The sequence below is a fragment of the Durio zibethinus genome, chromosome 1, assembly GCF_047325235.1.
Source record: "Durio zibethinus cultivar Kanyao isolate XHJ-2024 chromosome 1, ASM4732523v1, whole genome shotgun sequence".
Lineage (NCBI taxonomy): Eukaryota > Viridiplantae > Streptophyta > Magnoliopsida > Malvales > Malvaceae > Durio > Durio zibethinus.
In genome coordinates, this window is record NC_143162.1 from 450,287 (window position 1) to 478,022 (window position 27,736).

The 27,736-nt window shown below is 30.1% G+C and overlaps 2 protein-coding genes across 4 annotated transcripts; one reads left to right on the forward strand and one right to left on the reverse strand.

Annotated features, from left to right (window-relative positions):
- Positions 1 to 1,001: 1,001 nt before the first annotated feature.
- On the reverse strand, positions 1,002 to 8,605 carry RECA3 (RECA homolog 3). Of its 3 annotated transcripts, none has more exons than XM_022910887.2 (8): positions 8,381 to 8,605; positions 7,964 to 8,024; positions 7,213 to 7,430; positions 5,522 to 5,609; positions 4,564 to 4,736; positions 3,060 to 3,206; positions 2,783 to 2,917; positions 1,002 to 1,747 (listed from the first exon to the last, which is right to left on the reverse strand). In XM_022910887.2, the coding sequence occupies exons 1-8, from the start codon at positions 8,462 to 8,464 to the stop codon at positions 1,454 to 1,456; spliced, it is 1,200 nt and encodes a 399-aa protein (XP_022766622.2). In that variant the 5' UTR covers positions 8,465 to 8,605; the 3' UTR covers positions 1,002 to 1,453. The 3 variants fall into 3 exon arrangements, with proteins under 3 accessions (XP_022766622.2, XP_089608477.1, XP_089608459.1); XM_089752351.1 differs by having other exon boundaries at positions 7,968 to 8,024; positions 8,381 to 8,568; XM_089752333.1 differs by lacking the exon at positions 2,783 to 2,917 and having other exon boundaries at positions 1,316 to 1,747; positions 8,381 to 8,603.
- A 594-nt stretch (positions 8,606 to 9,199) lies between these two features.
- Positions 9,200 to 12,843, forward strand: LOC111311482 (protein FATTY ACID EXPORT 1, chloroplastic-like). Its single transcript, XM_022910889.2, has 6 exons — positions 9,200 to 9,486; positions 9,751 to 9,988; positions 10,392 to 10,547; positions 12,182 to 12,228; positions 12,311 to 12,351; positions 12,453 to 12,843. Exons 1-6 carry the CDS (start codon positions 9,373 to 9,375, stop codon positions 12,544 to 12,546), a joined length of 690 nt encoding a protein of 229 aa, XP_022766624.2. The 5' UTR covers positions 9,200 to 9,372; the 3' UTR covers positions 12,547 to 12,843.
- The last annotated feature ends 14,893 nt before the right edge of the window (positions 12,844 to 27,736 follow it).

Sequence of the window (27,736 nt, forward strand, 5' to 3'; positions counted from 1 at the left end):
ATTATTTATAATTATTTATGAAATTTAATAAATGAAAAAAATTATTCAATGAACTGTTGGTTAAATATTTTATTTATTTAAATTTTTTAAAAAAATTTAGTCTAATAGGTTATCTTCTCCCAAAATAATCCTTTGTATGAAATGAAAATGCTTAAAATATTTTCCTTAAATGACCATAAATTATACAAAAAATATGCTCCCGTTGGCTAAGTACACGATCATGCAACCTCTCTTGGTTATTAGTATTCTACAGGAGCTATGAGTGGCCATTAACTTTGGGCACCAAAACATCTTATACCTCTAAGGATTTTGATTAAATCCGATGAATATTGACTCCTCCAGGCTTTTCCATATACTTTTCAAAAATATAACAACAAAAGAAAAAGAAAAAAACAGAATCGGGTCCATGTGCGTTTAATTAAGATAGAGTTCCAGATTGAAAGGGAATTGTTTGTGACGTCGATCGTTTTACGTTGCGAGGAAATTTGGTTAGTAATCTACGATTACAATTGATAGCCAAAGGGAAGTCACAGTCAATCAATAACTGATTTTATCGTTTATTAGCATTCATACTTTGAACTAAGATTAGGCTGGCTGCTTGACTTGGGTACGTACAACCGCAAATTACGCTATGACTCTGTTACGTGTTTATCTCCTCTTGTTACTAATTGATTAGATATTTTTTGGTACAAGAGAATTTACAGTCTAGCCAATTGAAGACTTTAGCATTTTGATTCAGTGGTTAAAACATGTAAAGCACGAAAGTTCCTCACAGGATCAACATTCAAAAACCAATTTCCTGATTTTATATGGAAGGATCCTCCTGAATTTGCAATTATAACTGATGCTTATCCCACTTTTATTGATAAAAAAAATAACAATACATACTGTCAACATGAAAAATAACAAATGATAATTTTTTAAATAAATTGGAATTCAAGCTAATTATCCATTTAGTCATTTGACATCATTAAAATTAATACTTGAAGATTACGAATTTAAAAAAGCTTAAACGAATAATGTCTCCTTCAATCAAATATGTAATAAAAAAGTTTAAAAGTAAATTAAAAACTTCAAAAAAAAAAAAAAAAAAGGAATACAGTTTAAATGAAATCTTTTTCTGCCCCTAACAAACATGCTAGATTTCATTTTTCACCTGTTATTTTACAGTCAAGCAGGGCAGATACAAGTCTAAAACTCATCTGCCAGGATATCTTTACAACAGGTAAATGATACCATCTCTTTGAATCGCATTCGTTTAAGCTTCACCAAAGAATTTATATATCTTCTCTTAATCTGTTTCAAAATTGATTTCATCTCTGAAGATTGTCTCACCATGAAACTAGAGTGTAATTGACGAGCATCTGATTTCCCCAATAATGTGTGTCAGTCGACCACTTTGAACCTTCCAATGAATTCAACCAAGACCTCTGCTCCCATCAGCTAGGGTCTATCACAATAAGATTTGCCTTTCAAATAATTTTGTCCTTAAAACCATGACTATATTTTCAAGAACACCATCTTTTTCTGCCAAGTATCGTTCAGCTTCACGTTTATCACCAAAAACTTCCCCTTCAATGAAGTAGTTGCTTCCTTCTCTGCTAATGATTCCGTACTCATATGCCAATTCCAGGACCTCAGATTCACAGCAAAATCCCCTACCAAACTGTATTCCCAGTTCAGCTTTCTGCATTGCTGGTGCCAACTTGTTTTTCACCACTTGCACACAAACCCCAAGACCAGTTATCTGTAGACAAGAGTAGATAGTTGAAATGAAACTGATGAATGGAACATGCAAATATAATAAGAACTTAGTGATAAAATATGCCAAAAATATCTGCAATGAACTCAAAATCCCAAAGATGGCTAAAGAAAAAATTCATGCAGAACATTAAATTAATAGAGTACCATCAACAGGACCTATTAAGACTTAGTTTGGCATTATGGTTAGGTTATAAAAAAGAATGAAAAACTACATTTGACAAAATATATATAGATATATGTTGTTTGGGAAACCACTGAAAAAAGCACCACTTATACTCCAATAAATCTTGAATCCCTTTGGCATAAAAGTTGTGGTCCATATTGCAGTTTTGCAACCCAACCACAATGACAAAATTAGCCAATATATAAAGCTGAAACTGATGGTCACAATTTTGACAAAAATGGTATCTTTAAGAATTTTCAAATAACTTTCAAGCAAAATGCATTGTAATCAGTTAATTTTTCTTTATTTGAGCTGCATCCTTTTCACGACCCCTGCCCTTCGCCCGCACCCCCCCCCCCCCCAAATATCAGCAGACCATCAATATAGATTGGCAAGTCATGCATTTGAGATTTCAAACAAAAGCAATCTTTTAAAACTGGCATGTCTTAAGTGCAAATCAGAAAGTGCACGTGTATGCACAAATAACTTACTACTTAAACCTGGGGACTATATGTGTATTCATTCTTAATTTAAATAGAACAGAAATTGCAAATCAGACACAAATAAGACAAATGTACTAAAAGTTACTAATGAAGAATAGGACTATTCCATGGATTTAAAGTTATTTATTCTTAGCAGTATGTGACTTCCCTCTAACTCAACGAGAAACTAGCCAAGCAGACAATATTGAGTATACATATTCATTTTTTTAATAAATCAAGATGATATTTTAAACTCATAAGAAAACCAGAAAAAGGGAGCAATTCACTATCTTGTGAAGAACAAATTTTGATTTTTTTAATGATATTTCTTATCATCAATATAATATCATAAATTGCACTAGAAGATTTACACCTTATCCTCACTCTTCAGCAATCCAGTTCTTATCATCCTCAACCGTATTGCCGAATAAAATTTCAGGGCATTTCCGCCACAAGTGACCTCATCCATACGCCCAAAAGCATGACCAGATTTTGAATTATATCTGACCTGAAAGTAAATGACAAGAACCATATGCCAAACTATAAGAAACAGCTTACTACTTAAACCTGGGGAGTATATGTGTATGCAATTTTGTTTTTATGCATGTCTTTGAGAGAGAGAGAGAAAGAAATGTTGACAGGGTATCAACCTGATTAAGAAATATAATAAGAGTTCGAGATTGACATAAGGAAGAATAAATTTTTCGAAGTGCTTGAGTCATTATTCGGGCTTGTACATCATGCTTACTGTCACCAATTGAACTATCAAGTTCACACTGAGGAACAAGGGCAGCAACCTGTGAATACCAAGCAACAAGAATTTAGCGTCCAAATTGGGAAGAAAAATGAGAGATTTATGATTTCAAAAGCTTGAAAGCAGCAAACTGCAGAGGCCAACCTACATAATATATATTCCACAATGGCTGAAACCACGCACCCAGACAGACCCATTTATGCAACTATGCATGTACATGAAAATTAATATGTAAGAGGATTCACAAATGAATGATGGCACTAGTACATTAGCAGAAACATTAAGGCCACCCCATTTTACAAGCCAAGCCCTCAAGAGAAAGCAAATTAGAAGCTTCACAGGGTCAAGGACATTATAATTTGGGATGCATAAAAAATTCATAAACAGCCAATTCCTTGTTGATCTCTGGTCTCCCTGATAGCTCAGGCTCTGAGATAAAGACCATATAAAGAACTGTACATTGCAATATGCTTTTCAAAACTTTGTAAGCACAATTTACAATAATTATGAAGGGTACAGACTAAGAATTGAATCTACCATATGCTTGCCGATCATAGTACCAAATAAGTTCATAATGACTGGCAGTTCCAATCAGACCTGGTGCATTAGTTCTGATATTTCTCAGCATATTAGTCGAAACTGGCATTTAAAATTAGCATTAAAAACTGACACACATGAAGAGTAATACTAAAGATGTAAATAACAGACCTAAAATCTCAAATTTCAACACTCTTTAATAAAAGAGGCACATTTATAAAAGCACAGAAGATTCTATGACCAATGCAACTTAAAACAGGATTCAATTTCATAAAATACTAATGCATACTTCCAAATCCTTACATATTTGTTGAAGCAGGATGGGATTAACACCTTGTTTGCATGGTATTGAAGGAAGTCCTTAAGGTTCAGGACATCACATATCATCAAATCCACTATTTTTCAGCAATGCAATGATGATAGTGGTTAAACAAGTTTTACTCTTAGGAGGTAGTCTTTTGCATATATGCTAAATGGATGAGGTCCCCTATCACATAATGAATATCACGAAAAAGCAAGTCCTCATGACTTTTACCCTTTGGCTTATATAACCTCATTCAGTAACACTTTGGAAAAAGGCAGAACATGCTCTTGACATTTAACACCTCCAGCAAATACAGACTACAGACCTGAAGGCAAAATAAAAATGAATCCCCTGAATATCAAAAGTGCAAACTTTTTTGTAAGGGAAACACAATGACCATTAAGTCATATGTCTAGTATCCAACAAATGAAAAGGTAAAATAAACAGAAAACAGTTACAATAAAATCAACAATTGTGTGGGTAACTGGTTATTCACACACACACAAAAGTGGAACAAGATGCTTGAGCAAAAGAGAGCAGGCATGAGTCAAGCACTTACACTATCAACCACAATTACATCTACAGATCCACTTTTGGTCAGTGTGTCAACCACATAAAGCAAATTCTCAGCAGAATCAGGAGGAGAAATAAGAAGATTTTTTGTGTTTACACCTATTGATTCTGCAAGTGAAGGGTCCATAGCATTCTCCACATCAAGATATGCACAATACCCTGCCCAAGAGATTCATTGAATGAGACAAAACTGAAAGTAGAACTAAAGAAACCAATATGAACTTTAAAACACATGAGTACCCTCCTTTTGATAGAAAAAAGGCTGAAAACACATAACTGTAGCTGCTAAGTATTCATGCTGGGAATATAACTAGGATATTAGATAAAGAATGGTCCTACAGGATTCAAAATACAAGATAATGTAGAAGTCTTAAGCCCCAACATACAGGCAATGGCCAGCATCATTAACTAAAAGCCAGGCGGATGCTGTAAATGAATGAGGATCCACTAAAAGATGTGTCATTTCTAGGAGACTTTTGAGTTAGAAAAGAAATTGAAATCTAGATTTCAGGCCAGCCATGAGACAAATTATTGCAGTAATTATATTTCCAAATGACATATTTATCAGCATTGCCTTAAGCCTGAAAAGAAAATCCGTGATCTATGAAACATCATACTAATATACCAGATGTAACTTTACAAGTTGAGAAGATAATAGCAAATCATTAAATGTTACAGAAGATTTAATTTTGTCTTTATCCTTATCTCCCAACTTCTCCAATTTTCTTTCTATTCAAACAAAAAAAAAAAAGAAATATGTAAAATCCACTCCTTTATTTTTAACCCTTCTCTTGTTAAGTTCTTTTATATGTTGCCACAGATGCCAGGGCCAGTGAGTTACAAAGCAGTTTCTTGGTTCCCTTGTTAGGCAAAAGAAACACAACTAATACTACAAAATTCAAATGCTTCCACGCACAAAGTATGAGAAGACAAATTAATGGCACCTCCAAGCTTTTGAGCTTCTTTGATTATATGAAGTGCCAATGTTGTCTTGCCAGATGCTTCTCGCCCATAAATTTCAACCATTCTTCCCTGCATAATACACAACAGAGATCACAATGATATCATGATGAAATTATTTTACTTTATAGCAGCTAACTTAAGCATGAAATAGAAAAAAAAATAGCAGCCTTTGAATCAAGTACCTATTATTTCTAACTCTTGAAAATTTCTATGTATAACATGCATGCATAAAATAGAAATATTCTAAAAGTGTTTTTTGTGTGTACATATTATACGTGTGTGTGTGTGGCCAATGTTTAAATTATTTTGTTAAAAAAGAAATCTCAATATGTGGTAAATCAATGACCTATGCTTGGAACACCAGCAGAACTCAGAGAATTTTGTAAGGGAGGGTTACCTTAGCAAGGTGAGGAATAAGCCTTTTCACTATTCATTATAAATTAAAATTATAAAAAAGCTACTTAAATATCACTAAGTGGAAATAATAATTATGAAAACCTTTATAAGGAAAACATAAAATTATGAAGGATATCTTGTGAAACATATAAAGATTTGATAACAGAAAAACAAATAAATATAACTATAAATATAAATATTGTACCTTTTAGCTAAAATCCAAATTTAATACAAATAACTTTGAAATGGAAACTAATCAGCAGTAATGAACTTTAAACCAAAAAAACCAATAAGGACAATGGTAAATCCTTGAAATGAGCAGCAGCATGGCTGTTCACTAGAAAACCAAACAGTGGCTTTTAGTACCAATGTCAAATTTTTATGCCTCAAGGCTTTTTGGTTCTGCCTTGCATCAAGGTGTGACTCATCAACACCTTTTAAAACATAGTTATATTAGAGCCAAACAATTTTTTCCCCCACCAAGGAGATGAGGACCAAATGAAAATATCATGATTAACTCCTAAGAAATAAATAATAATAATTCCTAAATGCAAACACTGTTTTACAATTGATATATTAATTTCCAAGGCATCAATTGTTGGTTTGGCAGCAGCCAAAATAGCCTCAACATTAAAACTAATATCTAAAGATTATCTGCAAAGAACAATGCAGATTTATACATAATTAGATCACAAAGGGCGTTAACATCAAAGGAAATAAATGGTCCCCGAGATTTCCTTAAGAGAAAACCAATATAAATATGCCATTATCTGAAATATATGAAGAGTATAAAAATCAGGACTTTGAATCCATTAAACAATTCAAATCTTCCTTCCAAAATCAGTTAAGGGAGCAAAAACAGAAAAGCATGCAAAATTTTGAAGTACATTGATCATGCAGAATGTTACATCATGAAGAAATACACATTTGTTCAAAATAAAACAATGGAACTGCGCTTATCAGTTATCAGTAAAGAACTAGCATAATAATGTCTATGTGCACGAAAGACATAAATCAACACTGATATGACATCAGTTATCAGTAAATAACCCTTTAAACTCCCAATCTACGAGACAGCCAGAAGCATCAGGTTAAATTACCCTATATGCCAAGCATTTGTTGACAACATAATGCATCAGATATCTGACTGCTGTCATACTTACACTGACCATTCAGCATATATGCTTGACCACAAAGTGGCAAGTACAAAAAAAGCACATGTTTCATTAGAAAAGAAATGCACAAACGGGAAAACTAAGCATTATCAACCTTTCACCTTTGGTAATCCTCCAATCCCAAGTGCTAGATCAAGCTTTAACGAGCCTGTAGATACCACAGGAGCACGTCGTGAGCTGAAAAAACGATGCAAGGACAGCATAGACTCTCTGCCAAAATCACCAGCAAGCCGCAAGAGAGCCTCACGTAGAGCACTGTCTTTCTTTATTTCATTGTTATCATCATGAAATTCATCGCATTCACACTCCGAAACATCAGCTGAAAGGTTAAAAACATAAAATTGGGCAATGAGAATGAATTGCTTATTGTTTGAATTCACTAGATGTAAAACTTTGCACAGGACTCTATGTTATATATAACAACAAATAAATGCTATGGCCAAATTATAGCCCAATGCTTGAATTAAGCATTTAATATTATTTTATTTTCTTATCAAAGAAATAACAGAGATTAAATGAATAATTTTGAATGACATAGTTAGTGTATGATTTATTCTCAAGAACAGCAACTCAATCTCATTATTTCTTAAATTTGTAATGCGCTTTGCTAATTTCTTAAACGATTGAACTTTACTTATAATCCAAGTAGCATAAACAGAATAACTAAGCTAAAACCCCAGCAACCCAATCATGGACATAAATTTCAAGCACATGGTTAAGCATTATTCACATAACTATGAAGATATAGAACATCTAACATACATTTATGGGCAGTTGGGCACAAGAAAGTTTCGATGTTAAACTGATAAATAGATATAAACATAAGAGACAATAGAGTGAAAGAGATGCTACCTACAGAAGAACGATGGCGCGAGAAAGCCCCAATAGAAGTGATTGCATCTCTTCTTGCAAGCTGGGAAAAAGCAACAATGTCAAAGGACAGCAAAAATACGTTAAGGTACAGAAATATTCATCGAGTCCTTGGCAAAGAAGATGGGGAAACAAAGCTAGGATAGAGAAAAGCAGGATTTGAAGAAGAAATTATTGATAAAAAAAAAAAGACACAATCATGAGCATCACTGCACCAAAATATGAGTCTATGAAGCAAAGCATGACACTTTTTTTTGAAACCCACAATTTTTTGAAGTCCCTTTCATTCAATACCTACAAATCTCCATGTGGGTCATTTCAAAAGGGAAAAGAACACAAAAATCCCACTCAAAATAATCAAAATATAAATATTAAAAGAGAAAGAGAGAAAGAAGAAACCTGAGGGGAAGAAAGGAGTAAAGGGAAGAAGCAAGATGATGTTGACACAGCTTTGAGAGTAAGAGAATGGAAAGAGGTTACCATTCTTTCGTCTTCCTTTTTTCTTTTCTTCTAAATGTTCTGGGGTTTGGGCTTTGCTAGGGTTTTGCTTTTGGTGTGAAATTATTTGAATTTCGAGGGTTTTTTGTGTGAAGCATTATCGCGCCATCCCATCTCTACAATTATGTCTACTCAGCGGCTGACTCTCTCTTCAGATTCAGACACGGAAGTATTTTTGCATGGCGGCCCCTTGTTTTCAATGTATTTCATTTGTACCCCTTATGTTATAAAATAAGTAAAACATTATATTATAAAATACTTGAATTTTTTATTGTTTCTTAACTAAATTAAAAAATAAAGCCATAAAATATGTTAAAAATAAATATTTTTTTAAATTACAATCATAATTAAATATTTCATGCTTATACTTAATTATTACATAATCATCAAATAATCAATTAAAAAATTAAAAAATAATTAAACGATTAAATTTACACACAATAAAATTTAAACTTAAAACTTCAGGGTTCTAAAATTTTCAATTTATCATTAAATAAAGCCATGACAACAATAAATGATAAATTTAATCCTTAAGCTTAAGTCATTTTCCTTAATTTGATTAACATCATCCTAAATTGAACGAAATAAAAGTTTATTTCCTACATTCAAATATTGATCAAAATTTAAGTCCTGATAGCCAAATAAAAATCTCCATTACATATCCACCGTTAGATCTAGCATACGGAAACAAATTTATTATTTCTCCAACAAATTAAATAAAAAACAGTTGAAAATTCGTAACTGACTCAAACCTTGAGACTGATGACATCGCAAACACCTTCTTCTCTTCGAATCAAAACCTGAAAATTTTGTTTTCCAAAAAGGGCTAAAAAAGCGCTAATTTTTCTATTTAATTTTAATTATTTTCTTTGCTTTGATTTTCAAAATAAAAAATGGCAACAGAAGCAGCGACAACAACAATTTCTCAGCTTTCTTGTTTCTCTTCAATCAACCGGAAATCACAGCTCTATCATCGACCAATTTGTCGTCCGATTACTCGCACCAAGGTAATTATAATTCAGATTAAATGAATCTGATTGAAATATATGCATGTTGATCATTGCTTTATGTGTTTCGATTTCCAATTATTCATTTTGCTCAAAGGTTAAACATAAATGCAAATCAAATATAAAATCACAAAAAATGCAAGAAACTATTAGGATTTGACACTTTAATATTGTATCCTCAATACCTGTAAGAGTTCTTTGTGAAGATTAAAGAAATGGGTCATCGTGGAAACTGGAAAAGATACTAACTGCTTCAGTATTCAGTCAGTTGTTGTTATGAGTGTTGATGGGCAAGGTACTAAAGCTACTAGTTCTGAACTTAAAACTACACCAAGTTATGTGGCCGGGGAATCAGAACCATTTGTAGAAGAGGCGACTGAGTCATATCCAAATGCAGAAGGGCGTGTTCTTAATAATACAAGTGAGCTGGTTGAGGAACATGATATCATACAACCAAAAAGGGCAGCAAAAGTCCATGATTTTTGTTTTGGCATTCCTTACGGTGAGTGTGCGGTACAAGGTTTAGTTGATGCCTCTTTGCGTGACACATGTTGAAATATTTACTGAACGTGGTTTCCGTTGCTTAAAAAATCGCTAGGTTGATCGTAATTTATTTGAAATCACTTTCTTACAATTATCCTTTTCTTCTTTTAAGTCTTCTTTCATATAATTTCGTGGTTTTTGTGTTATTTGTGCTTGTTTCAGTATCAATTGATTTAGGACTTGGTAATCCTCTTATTATAGATTAATTGTCTCTTTAGAGTGATTTGCATATGTTGTGTGTATTTTTTCTTTGCTTGATCTTTATAGCACATTAGCTTAGTCATTTAATTTTTATTCTTCAATGAATTAACAAATTAACGTAATCAGATTCTCCTTTGATGACTTGTATTACTTGATTACAGGTGGTCTTGTTCTAAGTGGAGGGGTTGTTGGTTTTGTATTTTCGAGAAATCCTACTACCTTACTCTTTGGAGGCGCTCTGCTTGCTCTTAGCATCTACAGCTTGAAGATCTGGAGGCAAGGAAAATCAAGTTTACCATTCATACTTGGACAAGCAGGTATTTTGACTTTTCTATGCATTGAGGCATCCTTTCAGAGCAATTTATGAAAATCACCTTTTTGTGCTTTAGAATCCTGTTTTGTTGCTTATAGGAAATGTTTGCTCTGGGTGCCTATTTATTTATCATTTTATAAAAGAAATTTTTAGTACCCAAATGAGAAGCCCTTCAGTACAAACAGGTGGCTTGATAGATAATGATGCAGCAGTTCCATAGAGCCACACATCTACTGACTACCATCATATCTATTTATAGTTTTAAAGTTAGATAAACTAGAGTCTATCTATATGCAACTAGCAGAACATGTTTTGAGAAGTTCATATGGTTTGCCATTTAATATTTATAGAGAGAAAGGATGGTTTATAATACTGTGATATTTTAGTGCAACAATTTGAAATACAAACCAACATTAAAGCTTGGTACATAGTGATTCTGGAAACTTGGTTTCATTATGGGGATATTCCTCAGAATTGGCAGAGCTGATGTATAATTCGATAATTAGACTGCCTTACACAGGTTGGAGTTTCAGTTTTCATTATAGGTCTATGTAATCAATTACCGGTGTTGTTGTTAGGTTTATAAAATAATTAGATTTGAGGAAATAGGTTTATAACCCTCACGTATGACTATGCATCTTCCAGATCAGTACAGAATCAAGCCTTAATTGTGATTAGACATTATCATTTTAGCCATGTAATTAAAGACCACTATATAATTATTTATATGAGGAGGGGAATGCATTTTTCAGTTGCTGTAAAATTTGAAACACCGATGATCAGAAAGCAGCAGGGGTATAAACATCCCTCGATCAAGTGAATGATAAGTGATATTATTGGCCCAAGATTTTTGGTATGTCATGATACCAGAAGAATGCATCTGGATTTGGTGAAATGCTTTCTTATAGCATAAAATGGGTTTATAGCATAATATTGCAGAGTGGTCTCAAAACAGGTTTAGAACATAAAATGGGTAATAAGGGGAATTCTTCAGCATGACAGGTGCATATAGAAGAGATTTTTATAAAACTATTTAGCCACCCTGTTTTTCCGTCTCTTGGTTTGCAATCAAGGATTTATTATCAACTGAAGAAGGAAGCAAAGTGGGGATGCATTTAGGGACATAATAATAGGGAAGATACTCCCCTTAAAGGGATCATATGTTTGATAAACATGAGATTTATTGGCTAGAAAATGTTATAATAACATGTGAGGTGAATACTAGGAAGTATCTCTGTCCTTGCCATGCAGTTAATGGTCATCTATATTTATATATATATATATATATATATTTACATTTGGTTACCTTGTATGTAAGTTTTAGACATAAACATGCAATAGTGCTTTTCTTATTACAGACTTTGGCATGTGGCAAAGAGACAACTAGACATAGTTCTAGTGATCTTTGGATACAGAATTTGGGTTCAACAATATTGCCTAACTTATAAGTGCATTTCAGTAAAGATTCAACACACTCTAGAAAATAATTTCAATGTTGCAAAATGTCAATAGCCTTTGAGCATCAGTCACAAGGTGTATGCTGAATATTAAAATTTGGTCAAGGTGTTAAATCTTTGCCTGACGTTCAGTCTTGTTTAGAATGGATTACCTCATTGTATGTGTGTTCTGACCTTTCAGCACTAGCAGCAGTCCTTTTCTGGAAGAACTTTCAGACTTACTTATTGGTATTTATCACATCAGTGCATCTTACTTATATCTCTCTTGTTGATTTTTTGTTTCTAACTTTATAATTGTATGTGGGTGCAGACAAAGAAGCTATTGCCTAATGCATTTTATGCTGCCATAAGGTGCTAATCCTAAAGCTCTCAGTGTTTTTGTTAACAAAAAGAAGTTTGAGTCAGTCTTATTCACATCTTTTTTCTTTGGGATAAATTTTTGTATGATGCAGTGCTGCAATGTTGTTCTTCTATTCATATGTGGTGATCTCTGGAGGGAACCCACCCCCAAAGAAATTGATGCCGTCTGGCACTCACCAATCATGATGAGACTGCTTAAAGGTTGTCTTACATGAATGTTGGGGTCCCTTTGTATAATGTTGTATTTTGAGTTGAACTGAGATTACAGGTAAATGAGCATTGTTTGTTTATCAATGCAAACTGCTGGTTAACTACAAGTCGGGAATCCAACCAAAAGGAAAAAGCTACAAGTTGAGAATGCATATTAGTTGGGGATACTTTTTTTTTTAAAGAATTTGGAGACAGCATATTGTTTTCTATGGTTTGTGGGAAGTAGCATTGATGACAATTTACTGTGATTAATGGAAATATTTTGTTATAGCATGATGCGTACGAGTGACTAAATGAGTGTTTCTAAGCAGATGGATATGTGGCATAGTCACATTCTTTATTAGCATAGTGGCATTTGAATTGTGCAGCAAAACTCCTGAACCAGATTGCAAGGGAAAGCAGGAACACAAATATTGGTGAACCAAAATTTGATATGCATCACTTTTGTTTTGTTCAATGAGGTCACTGAAATTCTCTAAGCTTCTTCACTGAGCAACCTTTTTCTAGTCAGGCTAGGGATTAGATGTTCCTGCCTGATTATTGTCAGAATTTTTTTTTTCTTCTGATGAACGAGGACAGAGGTGATTGTGATTGTGTTCTAATACCAAAATTGATGCTTGCTGATTTGATTTAGGGTTCTTTCTTGTGCAGAGATTCGGTGGGTTTGTCAAGTCTTTGGATCCTTTGCCATGGAACTCCATAGGAATATGTAATTCTCTATGGCAATTTAAATATAGTGATATAACATAAAGATGATAAAAAAGAAATGATACGGTTTTAATTTTTATTAAAAATCATATACAGGTTTAACAAAAAACAAATAAAATATTTTATATTTTTTGTCTCAATATAAATTGTGATGTATAATTTTTGTATAAATATATAAACACGATATGTTCCGATTTGATCAAGGATTTAGGGGAATTCATGGTTGAAGGTGAGGCTATGAAGCAGTAAAATCCGCTGGCCCATCCCCAGCACAACTCCACTTGCACAGCTCTTGAAAAATTGGGAATTTTTATAGGCCCTAACTCTATCAGATCAACTTTGGAACGCCCAATAAAGAATAGCTCAAATAAAAAGACTAGCATGATAAAAAGGGCTCAAAGGAGAGTAAAACTTTCTTTGCTAAATTTCATGTCAACATATTCTCTTGAACAAAACTCACGAGTTAGCTATTATATGTTTAAAAAGTATTTATAACGTCTGTTCTCTGACTTAGGTGGACTTACCTTTGTCAACTTCACTAATTATACGCTTCAGGAAATTTTGTAATATTTTAAAATTATTGACTTAAGATTGAGAAATTAAAGTTTGTAAAAATAAAGGTGAAATGATTAATAGTTTTAACATATTTAATATAATAAAAAATTCTCATAAAGATATTAATAAATTTATTAATTTAAAATATAATATAATAATATAATACGAACACAATATGAATAAGAGACACGTAAATAATATGATTTAAAACTTTAAATATAATATATATGTGTTTTACAAAATTAAAAAAATATATTTTATATTTTTATATTGATATGAATTTTAATATGTAATTTTCATTTATGATACAAATATATTAATGTTAATATATTATACAATATAGATACGTAAATCGGATATTAGTGTCTTCGATTCAAAAAATAGAAACTTCCTTGCAAAATGCAATTGGATTCGAACAATTAAAATCATCAAAATAACAATTTCCACATGTCATATTGATAAAAAGTGGGGGGGGCTACAAGTCATATGTGTTAAGTAGCTTAGTTTAAGGACACTTGTGGCTTTTCTAAGGGCTTCGACTTGGACTTGAATCATCCTTGCACTTTGCTGTCCCAAAAGAGTGCATGGGCCACAGGCACATAAACATTTTCGGCAGTCCTTTCACGTGCCCATACAAAAAAGGAAGATGACGTCAATTTCCAATTGCCAATTGCCAAATGCAGATTGTTTCGGTCACTCTCACTCCAAATATGGGCTCCAAACTGAACCGATTTCTTTTCTTTGCATGTCAATTTCTTCTACAATGAATAATTTCATTTGGTTGGAGCAACCGTCCTATATGTTTTAGCATACTAGTTTATGGTTGGAACTCGAGATCGATATTCAAACTCTCATTCATATCCATTTAATCAATTAAAATCATTTTTTAAATAATTAAAATCATATGACATAATGTGTACGCAAGTCATATGAAATAATGTGTATGTAAGATGGCATTTTAAGAAATTAAGATGTAATGTTCCAATTCCTCTGTCCCTCTTAATTCTCTTTCTTCCATTCGTTTATGTTGTTCATGTGGCATCACTTACAATTTTGAGACTCAAAACTTTTTCATAAGTCAGCTATTAGTACTACTATATTAATTTATTCGGTTGTTGTTCCTTTAAATACCCTAGTTTTTGAAAATCTAAGGCTCTATTTGAAAATTCAACTGGAATGCTCGTATCACGTCAAAAAGTATATTTTATGATAGAATTTTAAGACTCCAACTTAGAGGTATAATCTCATTCATCTTTTTACTAAATAAGAAATTCTCAGTTCTCATCAATTAGTCAAGCTTCTAAAATAGATTTAAATAGATTTGATAGAATTTTATAATTTTGACTTCAATTATATTTAAACAATAGATTTGATAAATTAAACATGTAACAAGCTTTTCATTTGATGGTCATTCACTCTTTCAATTGTTATCACATAGTTTCATTTGATTATCATTCAAAAACTTGACCACCTATGTATGAGATGATAATTTTAAAATCAATGGGTTTCAAATCATGGATGTTTAAAACAAGTGGGATGTTGATAGCCATGAGGATATTAGGAAACATACATGGAAGAGTAGTTGATCATAGGTTTCAAATGAATCAAAGCACCTAGTGGTTGTGTTTAGAGCCCATATTTAGTTCATATCTTTTAACAGGATACAACTATATATCCCTTTCACACGTGAAAGAGAAAGTGTCAGCCATTGTTGTTGAATTCCAAGCCCTAACTAGCCTCGTAATAACCCACAAAACATTACTCATTGTTGTGTATAATAACCTAAACTAGTCTATTTATATAGGTGTATCACATAGAAATCTGAAAGATCCCCAAAAGCAAGTGATATATATGGCAAGACGGTGACATTACATACCCCATAGACCTAATTTTATCACTAGCTAGAGTTCTTTTTTTTATGTATCATGTCAATCCAACAGGAAGAGTCCTAGAAGAAAGTTCAAGCTGTGGGGGCAAAACTTGAGAAAGTTTCTTGATTGGCTGGGGCTTTGAAATGATTTTGGGACTTTCACTTAAACTTGAGAGAGGATATCCTGAATTCCTGATCTTCTTATACTTTCGTCTTTGTTTATGACAATGACTTTTCATGACCATTGGCATGTTAAAAGCACATGGGGTGCTGGTGGATTTATGCGCATGAATTAAAAGATAGGGTTTCAAAGTGATGATTGAATTAGCCATGATGGGACATATGAGAAAGAAATCAAGTTTACATGATTGGATAAATATTTATGATGGAACAAAATTTTTATGCTCGTGTGAGAGACCTTATCAGTTTGATGCTCTATTTAGAGAAAATGAAATTATTCAACATGTGAGAAATTAAATTCTCATCCATAACTTAGTTTCATCGAGTATATTGAGCTTTCTTTTTTTTTTTTTTTTAATTTTCTTAATTACAAAAGGTGAATATGACTCTACCTATATGGATAGAAAATATTTTCTTAATTACAAAAGCTAACTTGATTAAAAATTCTTGCTTGATTGATCGGACACGAATTCAATTAATCTATTTTGATACGTGCTAGATAATTATTTAACTGTGCCTTTTCAAGCAGAAAGCACATGTTAGATATGAAATCTCACACTTAATTTATAAAATATTATTTACTTTGATTCAAAAGTCTTATTATTTTTATTTCATAAAAAAAATCTCGTAAATTTTGATTTAAATTTCAATTTAGATATCATAATGAATCTTTAAAACATTTCGATATAAGATTAGAGTATCACATTGGATAACTATCTAGAAGATAATTCATCAAAATTATCTCCAAAATTAATTCTAAGATAATTAACTTGGGAGTATATTAGATGGAAGATCAATCTTCCATCCATCGCCAAAATGCCTCTGACATTTGGCTAAAAATAGCCTCTCTCATTTTTCATTTCAACACATCGCAAGCATTCGTCTTCTCCCTTTGTGAAAAACTTAGTGCTAAGCCTTTTTCATAAACTTTTCTCAAAATTCTGAAAAAAAATTTCCTTAAATTCTTCATTTCCAATCTCCAAAAAGCCTCCTGTTACCATCGAAGTAGCTTAGAGCCTTAGCCAAACCCTCCGGCCTATCCCAAATCTCTTCCTGACAAACCTCCAAATCCTTAGAAAATCCAAAACATGGCCCTAGCCAATCGACACTAAGCCATCCTCATGCCTTTCTGCCTTCATTTCACTAGATTCTCCAATACCAACACCAAAACCTTACCCTACCATTTTAGCACATTACTTGTAGCTTAGACACTAAATCAGAAACCACCAAACATTCGAATCCAAAAAAGCTTGAAAAATATCTAAATTAAAATAATTCAAACCCAAATTAAACTCGAATCCAGAATGTCTTGAATTTGAAAACACTTTAATTCAGATTGTCATAATGTATAAATTTTTATACTTATTACTAGATACAACTTAAAGAATCGTAACCAATATTTTTTTAAAGTGTGATTGGTTACTTAATGAATTTATCCTTTTAAAGAAATCTTAAACTTGATTAAGGATTCTTAAAGAATAGGTTCTAATCTTTTGAATGAAAATAAATTCAATAGTTCGATTACATGTAGAGAATATTATAACACCCTACAATACCCATCCTAAAAAAGGGTATCATTTAATTTTAAATTATCCTAAAGGATTATAGTTCTAATGATCTTAAATTTAATATTAAAAATAACTTTTAAGATTCTTCATCAATCTGACAAATTAAAAATATTTTCTTATCTCGAGAGTATTCAAGAATCCTATTTGTTTTCTTGAAGAGACTTCATTGTTGGAAAAACTTAATCATTTATTTTTTTTGTTAAATTTTCATTTTATTGAAAATATATCTAATTCTTCCATCATTTGAGCCAAAATTGAAAAGTTTTTCTCACTTAAAAATTTATTAAATAATCATCTATTTGCAATTATTAAGAATTTTATTTTTGAAATTTATTTTTTATTTTACAAGTTTTATTTCTAAATTTTTTTCCTTTTAAGCCAAATTTAGAAATATTTTTCCTAAAATTTAGTCTCCATTTATTCATCATTTAATCTTTAAAAAAGAAAAATAACGTAACAATTATTTTGAGAGTTTCATCTTAATCTTTTCACCATTTGAGTTGAATTTAAAAAAATCTTGTACTTAGAAATCTTATGGAAATTTAATCATTTGTGAGTTTTTTTAAGATTATATCTTTGGATAATCATTATATGTTTTCACACCAAAATTTTTTAAAATCATATTTTTTATTTTTAATTTAGAAAGGAATAAAATTAATTTTATTGAAATTTTATCTAAAATATTCCACCATTTTGATTAAATTTAGGAAAATTCTACCTACAGATTTTTTTAAAAATTTACCATTTGAAATTTTTAAAAATCTCATAATTAGATAATTGAAATTCATTTCCAAGAATTTTATTAAATTTATTTAGATTATTTTTATTTAAATTTAAAAATAAATGTTAATTATTGTTATTGAAACTTTATTTAAAATTTTCCTCTATTTGGATCAAATTTAGAAAAAAATTTCTCACTTAAAATTTTTTTCGAAATTAATTATTTATAATTTCTAAAATTTCATCATTGGATAATTATTATTTATTCTCAAAATCTTATTAAAATTTTATTTTATATTTATTATAATTTAAAATTTACTTCCTTAACAATTTTCCTAAAAAAAATCAAATGAAATATATCACAAATAATAATTAAATAAGCAAAACTCATAAAAACTAAATAAATAAAATGAATAAAAAAATAATACCAACATACCACGACTCGGCTTGGTAGTTGGAGTTGAACTCAACTGCAAGCATGAAACTGATTGAAAAGGCTTGGGAAGTAGCTTGACTTGGCTTAGGCATAGGTTGCTGGATTCTAGAATTGGCCTTTAGAATATGATAATTATGTCATAATTTCATTCGAAAATGTGAACTTGACAAAAAAATTCAATCGATTTTTGAAAATTTTTAAAAATTTTGCAAAAAATTTCTTTCTTACAAACTTCGGTCTTTCAAATATATTTGACTCACTATCTTCCTTAAATTAAATTCAAAACTACTCCTAAAATAAAATTTTCATCCGAATTAAAATGCCCAATTGTTGCCAAACTCTTGTTTTCATTTTTTTCTCTATTTCTTTTTTCAATTGCTCTGTGATTATTGTACCTTTTGTTATGTGATTTAAAGTTCTATTTAGAGGACATAATAAGGAGAATTTTATATTGATTCCAACTCCAAAAATTAGGATTGTGATGAAAAAATAAAATTTATTTTTGAAATGTTTAACTTTAAATTTAATCATGATAAAACTATATTATCACTAGCCACTCCTCTTTAATTTATGGAGATTTATTCTTTTTATCAATTATCTTTTTTTTTAAATAACCAAATAAATTTAAAAAATTAAATAAATATAATTAAAAATAAACAAAAAATAAGTAAGATAAAATAAGTAATAAAATAAAATAAAAAAGGATATTAAAATATAGATAAATAAAGTAAAAACTCAATTTTGACAATTAAGCTTGGATCGAATCTAAACCTAATTAATTTGAACCTTTAACTTTGAAATTAAATCAGATCTAGTTAATTTAAATCCTTGACTAAATTAGGTGATTAACCCAAATTTATCCTTTTACGACCTTTTATGTAACGATTGTTTTGTAGAATAATCATATGCCAAACAATCTGTGCATTACTGTACATATTGAAATTTGAACAAAATGAAATAGCCATTCAACCCAACCAAGCATGTTAGAAGCCTCAAAACTGATTGAGTTTAGGTACGATCTCTTTTTAGATAAATATATTTAAACAAAAATAAAAGGAAAATTATTCATTACTTAGTGAAGTTAAAAAATTTTACCAAATTGTTATATATACATTAAAAAATATTTAAAAAATTAAAAAAATTATAAATAAAACTCCGAACGAATTAAATGATACTATAGTTTTAGATGTCCATCTATATGGGAGGAAATTTCACGTTGACAGAAGCATATTATTGTTGGTTATTGATTGATTATCTGATGATAATTTTCCATGAGAAACAATTTGAAGAAACCTAGAAAAAGCAACACAAGTTTATGCTTTACCAACTTCCTAACTAGAGTTTGTGACTTTCCCCTAACAGATAATAGCAAATCACGTGGTAAAGCTCTTTTAAATAGAGGAGTAAAAAGAGCTTAGGCTAAACCACCAAATCAAATTCGATAAAATGGAAAAATTTTAATATTAGAAAAATATGTCTTAATATTGATTTTTTTTTTAAGTATTGAGTTTCTATATATTATCTATATTGTTTGATATATATTACTGAAAATTAAACATTGATTTTTTTTTTTATAAAAAAAAAGTAATATTACTCGTCTCCATTTTCCTTTGCATTTTGTTCCTTAATTTGCACTTATAGAATATAATTCTCTTCATTTTTCCCCAAGCTAATGATTAATTATATGATTTATTAACAAAGGATCATTTTATTATCCTTTGACATGTAAATTTCTTTTCTTTTTCGACAATGTAAAAGGAAAAAAATTTACAAGTCAATAAAGAAATGATTTTTTTTTCTCAGCCAATAAAGCAATGATGATCTCCTCATCATGGTCATGGCACAAGTTTAGTCACAAGGCAATTTTGTAAAATTACCTTGAGGATTAGTACTAATCTAAATTCAATGAACTTAATCATCATAAGATCATGGTTTGAATAATGATCAATATGACCAACAATTTTTTTTGCCTACTTACTTTTTTATTTTTTTCTTCCAACAGCAATATGAGTTTTAATTGGTTCTAAATTTCCTTTCAAACATAACGTTACATAAAGTCAGTCAAGCATGAAGTCATATGATTTCATTATTATTATAATCTAAATTATATTTTAGATTTCACTAACTAATCTGGGACCTTTTACAGCATTAATGTATGTTTTCTTCACCTACCTTTATAATTTTATCTTTATAAACCCTATTCAACCTAGAGTTTTATACATGTAACCATGGAAAATGGATGGAGCAGTTGAAGAAAATTTTACCAACAACGAAATTGGGCTTGATTTTCATTAAGGAGTGGGCAGGAATACTCTGTTTCATCTAGTTGGGCTAATGATGAATGATATAGATTGCCCTTTCATTGGAGACTTAGACCTTTCAAATAGAAGTAACCTTACTGTATCGTTGAAGAATTACTGTACAGACAAGAAAAAGACTGAACCATCTTTTGAGGTTTCGTATAAAGGTTCAAATTATGGTATTGTAATTATCAATCTTATCAAGTAAAAAATTTGGCCCACAAGATCAATGATGGGGCTGATGGGAATCTGTGGCCCCCCAAACTCGTGATCGTGCTTTAGAACTCACATGACTCTTGCTTGCTATGCTAGCTAGAGCCAATTATTCTAGATTTCTTCGTATTTCGATAGCTGAGAAATCTTTTGGTGGAACCCCATTTGATTTTTGGATCCCAACCACTTAAATTGTTTGTGTTTCCTTCGTCCCCCCTTTGTGCCAAATCTCTGTTTAGAGGTTCAGAAATTTGGCATATCATCCCCTTCATTTTATCCATCTCAATTTGATTGACAGGTGGATAATTAATTAGTTCAAGCTGTCTTTTCCTGAAGTCAAAATTATGAGGTCATATGTAGCAAACTATACATCTAAATTTTCCCTTTCCAAAAAAAAATAAAATTAATAACAATAAAATTTTGGAAAATTATCTTACATCCACAATATTTTGCTCTTAAAAAGGCATGACAATATAATATCGTCATTGCAACCCAAGTTTAAAAAATAATAACGGATTGGATGAATTTTTTTATTATTATTTTGGTTAATGTATAATATTTTAAAATTTTAAATTTTGATTTGAATTTAAATTAGTTTTATTTTGAAATTAAATTTTATCGATTTAGTCTGATTTATTAATTTTTAAATATTAAATTTTAAAAAAATATTATTTTCATATTAATATAATATATTTAGATATATTTATACATAGAATAGTTATTTTTATTTTACAAAAATTTAAAATTTATCTTTAATTCGGATATTTTCAATATTTCATGTTTATGATAAAAAATTGATCTAAATCGAATTTAAATATTTATTATCTTATCTAAATAGAACAAAATAAAAAAAATAATCAATTCAATTTAAATCGAACATTACAATTTTGAATCTATTTTCAATTTTTTTAAAATTTTCCTCAATCCTCCTATAAAAGTATGATATTGCAAGTGCAACTATATGGATCTGAAAGTAGTTTTAGGGACTAGTAGCGAAATAGAGAGCTCTTCAATGAACCCTAACCCTAATATCGAAAGTGACTTCTTGAATAGAGTTTTTGGTAAAATTGGCTTATGAAATATTATTGGAGGATTCACATTCTGATTTCTGTTGGAATTGGTTTTGAAAGTTTGAGTTGTCCCTAAGGGTACATTATTTTCTCTGGTTTGTCATTCATAATAGAATTTTGACTAAAGAAACTTGTGTAAGAAGAACAATTACTAGATGTCCTAGGTGTGATGCGCCTGGGTAAGACGTTTTAATTGTTCTTAGAGATTGTCATGATTCACAAGCCATTTGGTCCCTATGGTTGCATGGTTCGCATCTAGATCATTTTAATTTTTTATCACTTAAGGAGTGGTTAATTTTTAATCTTCATAGTAAATTCGCTTTTGTAGATGGAACTTTTCGATGGTATATTTGTTTTGGTTTCACTCGTTGGTACATATGGAAGCTGCGGAATAGGCCTAACTTTGAGGAGGGATTTCTTGGCCTGCTTATGCTTGTAACTCTAACGTTGCTAGTCTAAAGAATTACATGAAGAATAGAGCTTTTAGTAGTGGCACTTCCTCTCGCCAACTTCTTCACATTGCTTAGATGGGGCACCAAGATCCATTCCAAGTTTGTTGGCTACGGATGGTCTTTGCAGATAATAATGGATTCTGATTGTTTGGCTTCACAAGAAGGGTTGGTTGGGACTCTATTGAAAGCAGACATTTATGCTTTTTTTGTTGTTCTTCAACTTGCATTGTACTATGGTTATAGGAAAATTTTGGTGCAACCATATTTTCTTCTCGCTCTTTAGAAGATTATGCAATCTCTTTAAGATAAAGATCGTTTCTTTCAAGTGATGTACGAATGTGAGCAACTTTTGCATAGAGATTTGGTTTTTTCTCTTTCTAATGTTTTTGCAGATTTTCAGGCCAAAAGCAGCTCATGACGGGAGTTTGATGTTTTCAAACTTCATTCTCCTCCCACTCCTTTGGTTAAATATTTATAAGTCAGATATTGTAGGTATTGTGAGACCAAGACTCTGTTGTTTAAGCTTTGGATTACCAGATTTTATTGCATGAAAATTTGGTATGAAGGAAATGAAATGAAATTAAGAATAATAAATTCTTTTATATGTCTAACTTTTAATTTTTTTTTTATTATAAAATAGATTGTAATTTGATGATAAAAAAATGTTGTTGATGTGTGAGTTAAATTTTAGATTTATTAAATATTATTTGTTTAAAACAATTATATAAAATTAATTAAATTAAACTTCAAATTTATCTATTCTTTATATTTAATTTAATTAATTTATATAATTATTTTAAAATAATATTTTACAAATTTAGAATTCTAAGTATATTTTTTCATTCTTGTGATTTTTTTAAATCCTCTATCATCCAAGCATTCAGTGCACATGTGTAGTCAATTTTCCTTGGATCGACAGTGGGGGAACACTATGATGCCTGATGTGATAGATAGCTCGTAAGTTTCTACCTATAAATAAATAAATAAATAAATATATATATATATATATAAAGAAAAATTGTTTAATTTCGTCCAAAAAGAAAAAAGAAAAATCGTTTAGTACCTATATATAAATACACATATTTATGTAAATAAATAAGTTCAATCCAATTAATTAAAATAAATAAAAATTTAAATATGTATAAGTCACTTCTTTTTCTTTTTTTCGTATTCTTTTCAGTTCAGAAATTTTCTTTATATTCTTTATAAGGGAAACAAACTTTAGCTTGTTACTATAACTTCCTTGGCTTTTACTTCAATAGTTTTGAAAGGATAATGTTAGTTTTGAGAATCTAACTTGATGAATTACGTACAAAAAAAAAATTTAAATGCAATACAGATATAAGAATTTAAATTAAAAAACAATTTTCGTGATTTTATTTTCTAAAGCAAAGAAAGCATTCAACTTTTGACTTGAAGCTGTGAGCATAAAATAATAAAAGGGCAGGATGGGGACGTACAGACAAAACATGACAAGAGTTGAATGAAAGTGGATGGGGAACATGATAAGAACTAATAATTAAAATGGGGTAATTTCTAGTCTCCTAAAACCTTTAATTTAATTAAAACTTCGTACCCTAGCTAGCCCTATATTTTCCATTGATGACAATGGCCATAACACTTCGAAAACTTGCAAATGTTATTCCCCCCCCTCCCCCCCTTTTTTTTTTCACTTTTATCCAATATTTGAGCAACAAAATTCCTACACCACCCTTAATTGATCTTGTGGTTTGATCTGTATACAAATTATTTTGTTTATAAAGATGTTTGATTTTTGTTAATGGTGTAGTTTACCAATTTAGAAAAATTAGTGTAAAAATCACAACTAAAGTAAAGTTTTGAAATGTTCTTATCAAGCTGGTATCAATTTAAGAAAATAAACCTAAGAATAAATGTATTTTTTTATTTTGATAAAATTTTATTAGTATTTTGAGCTACGTAACTCTCATTCATCTCATAAATCCTGTTCCTTCTCCATCTTAGGTAATTCAAGCTTGAGACATGTGATTAAGTGAATAAAGAAAAGCTAAGGAACAAATAATTTTGGGTCTCAAAACATAGGATATTTGATTTATTTATTAATGCCACTCATGCCAATGATTTAAGTAAACAATATTATATATCTAATGATTTTTGAAGTTAATATGATATTAAGATTAATATTTAAAAATTATAAATTTAAAAAAATTAAAAATTAAAGAAATATATATTACATGTTTGGCCGAACAAGTAGGGACAAAATTGTGTCAATTAAACAACCTTGTTTTCTTCTTAATTTCCTTTCTCCAAACTATAATATTAATTCAAATTGAAAAAGTAGCAAGATATGCTCTTTGATACGGGCATCAATGCCCATCATGGGGTTATTATATTATTATTGCTTGGCCTAACTTTTGTCCTCCTTTTACACGTTCTGGTCTCTATCTACACAGCATTTTATCTTTATCTTTTTCTTTCTTTGTTATGTAGGGGTGATGAACTATTTTAGTTAATATTAATTTAACTTCATGCAAACAAACTTTGTTATTACATTTTCTAGACCAAATCATAAGCCTTTTGGAAACATAATGTAAGTTTCCTCAATTTGGAGAGCAAGAAAATGCAATGTAATGATAACATAATTGATGGCAATTTTAATTTTCATACAAAAGATGTGCAAACATATATACGTGGTACATCATGGTCACAAAATTGAACCACAAAATTAAATTGAGGCCAAACAAAACCGCGCGAGAGAGACACGTATTTAATTACAAAAAAAAATTCTTCGATATTAATTTAAAAATTTTTCTTCTTTATAATTAGATAAAAGGCTTGATATGCATTTAAAGATGCTTATGATAAAGGCTGCTATCTTAAGTTATGCATTGATCAAGCATACCACATCGCTAAAAACAAGTTGAAAATTATCCTTTTAAATAATGAGAAAATTGGGAACAATAAACAACTTTCACATTTTCCAACTTTAAGGCTTGTAGCTTCAAAAAAAAAAGAAAAAAAAAAAAAGGAAAAGAAAAACCAGAGACACAAGCAAATGTATATAGCTTCAAAATGCAGCTGAGCACAAATGTGAAAATGTTCCCAACAACAAAAAGCAAAGTAGAGACTGATAATAATTGCGATGTCTTGTAAGCTGAAAGAGCATTGTAGCAGTGTACAATAAAATAAAGGTGGAATGATTTCGGCTTATCTTATTGCTGGGATTTAGGGCTCCATAACAATTCTAGGTTTCAGACCATTTGGAAGGAAAAAAATAAATAATTGAGAACGAAAAAGAAAGGAATAACCATTTCCCCATTTTCAACTCACAAGAGTAAGCATCATAGAAACAATTCATCATAGCAGATTTGAAATTGAAAACTGGGGGGACAAAATCATGAATGCCAAAAATTTTGGCATAGTTCCTTTCTTTCTTTCTTTCTTTTTTTTTTTTTTAACTTAAAAAAGTGATGAATGGTAAATTTTAGACTGACATTTAACCTAAAATTAATTGTTTATACATGAAGTGATTCTTGTTATGTGTCCACGATGAACCTAATTTAATATATGTGAGATTAACTTTATGTTCACTTCAATATTTTTTTTTATGTGAAGGAATAATGAATTTATCGTGTGATATGAACTTCACGTGTAATGTAAAAAAACAACGAATTTATCACGTGACATGAATATTATGTGTAAAAATTATAAATCTATTGTGCGACATGAAATTTATATAATAAATGTAAAAAACCTATCACAAATAGAACAATACATGGAACAACGCTTTTTTTATGTCATGTTAAATTTTAAATGCCATATAATTTAAAATTAATTGACAAAAAGTGAAATAATTTTTGTTATATATATATATATGTATATCCAAAATACTCCTAATTTAACGGATGTGAAATTTACTTAATTTTCATTTTAATAATATTATTAATAAACAATTTCCATGTTTACACCCAAGAGCTTAAATTTAAAAAAATAAATAAATGAATTACAACTCAATAAAATTAATTCTCTGTTAAAACTTATAATAGAAATCAAACTATTTCAAGAAATTTAAGTATCGGAAGTTTTTATTGATAAATTTGATTTTCACTTATAGAAATGAGAAAATCTATAAGAAGAGAGGTTTTGAATCTTCGATTGTATGACCCAATTCGATTGTTAACAAGCTAATACCTTAATAGCGCATAGCAATACGCATGTGAATGCACATTTCGTTTAACCTTCTCTAACATTGTTGTTCGATTACTTCCTTTCTCTTCGTATATTTTGCTGATTTAAGTATCGAAATACATTTTAAAGTACCATTTTCGATGTCTCATAATTTTTTTCTTTGTAAGAGATCATGTTTATTGTTCTTCTCAACCCCTGGTTCTCAACCAGGTAAGAAGTTACATCAACACCACTTAACACTACCTATCAATCTACATATGTTGATGTTAGTAGATATAATAATTGGACGAAATTTAGTAAGATCTCGGTTTAGGTTTTGGAGATTTCATAATTGATTTTTTTTTTTTTGGAGTTGTTTAAGTTAATGGGTTATTGACTTTTTAGACAAATTGGTGTTTAAGCCAGGGGATTGATCCGCTTGGTTTGAGTCAGCTTTACAATTTTTACCGTACTAAAAATCATCGTAGGTGCAACTTTCCTTTGCTATGGGGATCCAAATTGTTGGAATTACATCAGCTCTAAATTGTTGAATTTTTTAGATCATTAGGTTTATAGTTAAGTCAAATTAAAATAATATTGGTAATTTTTAACTAATAGAAAATTAAGAACTTAATTTTTTTAAAAAAATTGAGATTCAAATTTAAATTTTTATTAAAAAAATACATATTTTTAATTCAGATAAAAGGATATGAATCCTTAATTCATATGATCAAATTGAATTTCATTTGATAATAAATTGTTGCAATTAAATCGAATTTAATTCAAATGATTCATCCACTTTTATTAAAAAAATAATTTTAATAAAATTAAAATTCCATAGTTAATACTTACAAATTCTCCATCTTCATTTCCTTTTAGACATTACGTGAATAAGTGGAACACTCTTCTTCTGTGCCAATATATCGTGTATGTCATTAACACAAATCC

Coding starts and splice junctions, on each gene's coding strand:
- RECA3 (XM_022910887.2), bottom strand. CDS start 8,464: ATGGTAACCTCTTTCCATTCTCTTACTCTCAAAGCTGTGTCAACATCA. Junction 4,737..5,521: donor AGAAGCTCAAAAGCTTGGAG/GTGCCATTAATT, acceptor TCTCTTGGGCAG/GGTATTGTGCATATCTTGAT. Junction 2,918..3,059: donor TTATTATATTTCTTAATCAG/GTTGATACCCTG, acceptor ATTTACTTTCAG/GTCAGATATAATTCAAAATC.
- LOC111311482 (XM_022910889.2), top strand. CDS start 9,373: ATGGCAACAGAAGCAGCGACAACAACAATTTCTCAGCTTTCTTGTTTC. Junction 9,487..9,750: donor GTCCGATTACTCGCACCAAG/GTAATTATAATT, acceptor TTCAGTATTCAG/TCAGTTGTTGTTATGAGTGT. Junction 12,352..12,452: donor GCATTTTATGCTGCCATAAG/GTGCTAATCCTA, acceptor TGTATGATGCAG/TGCTGCAATGTTGTTCTTCT.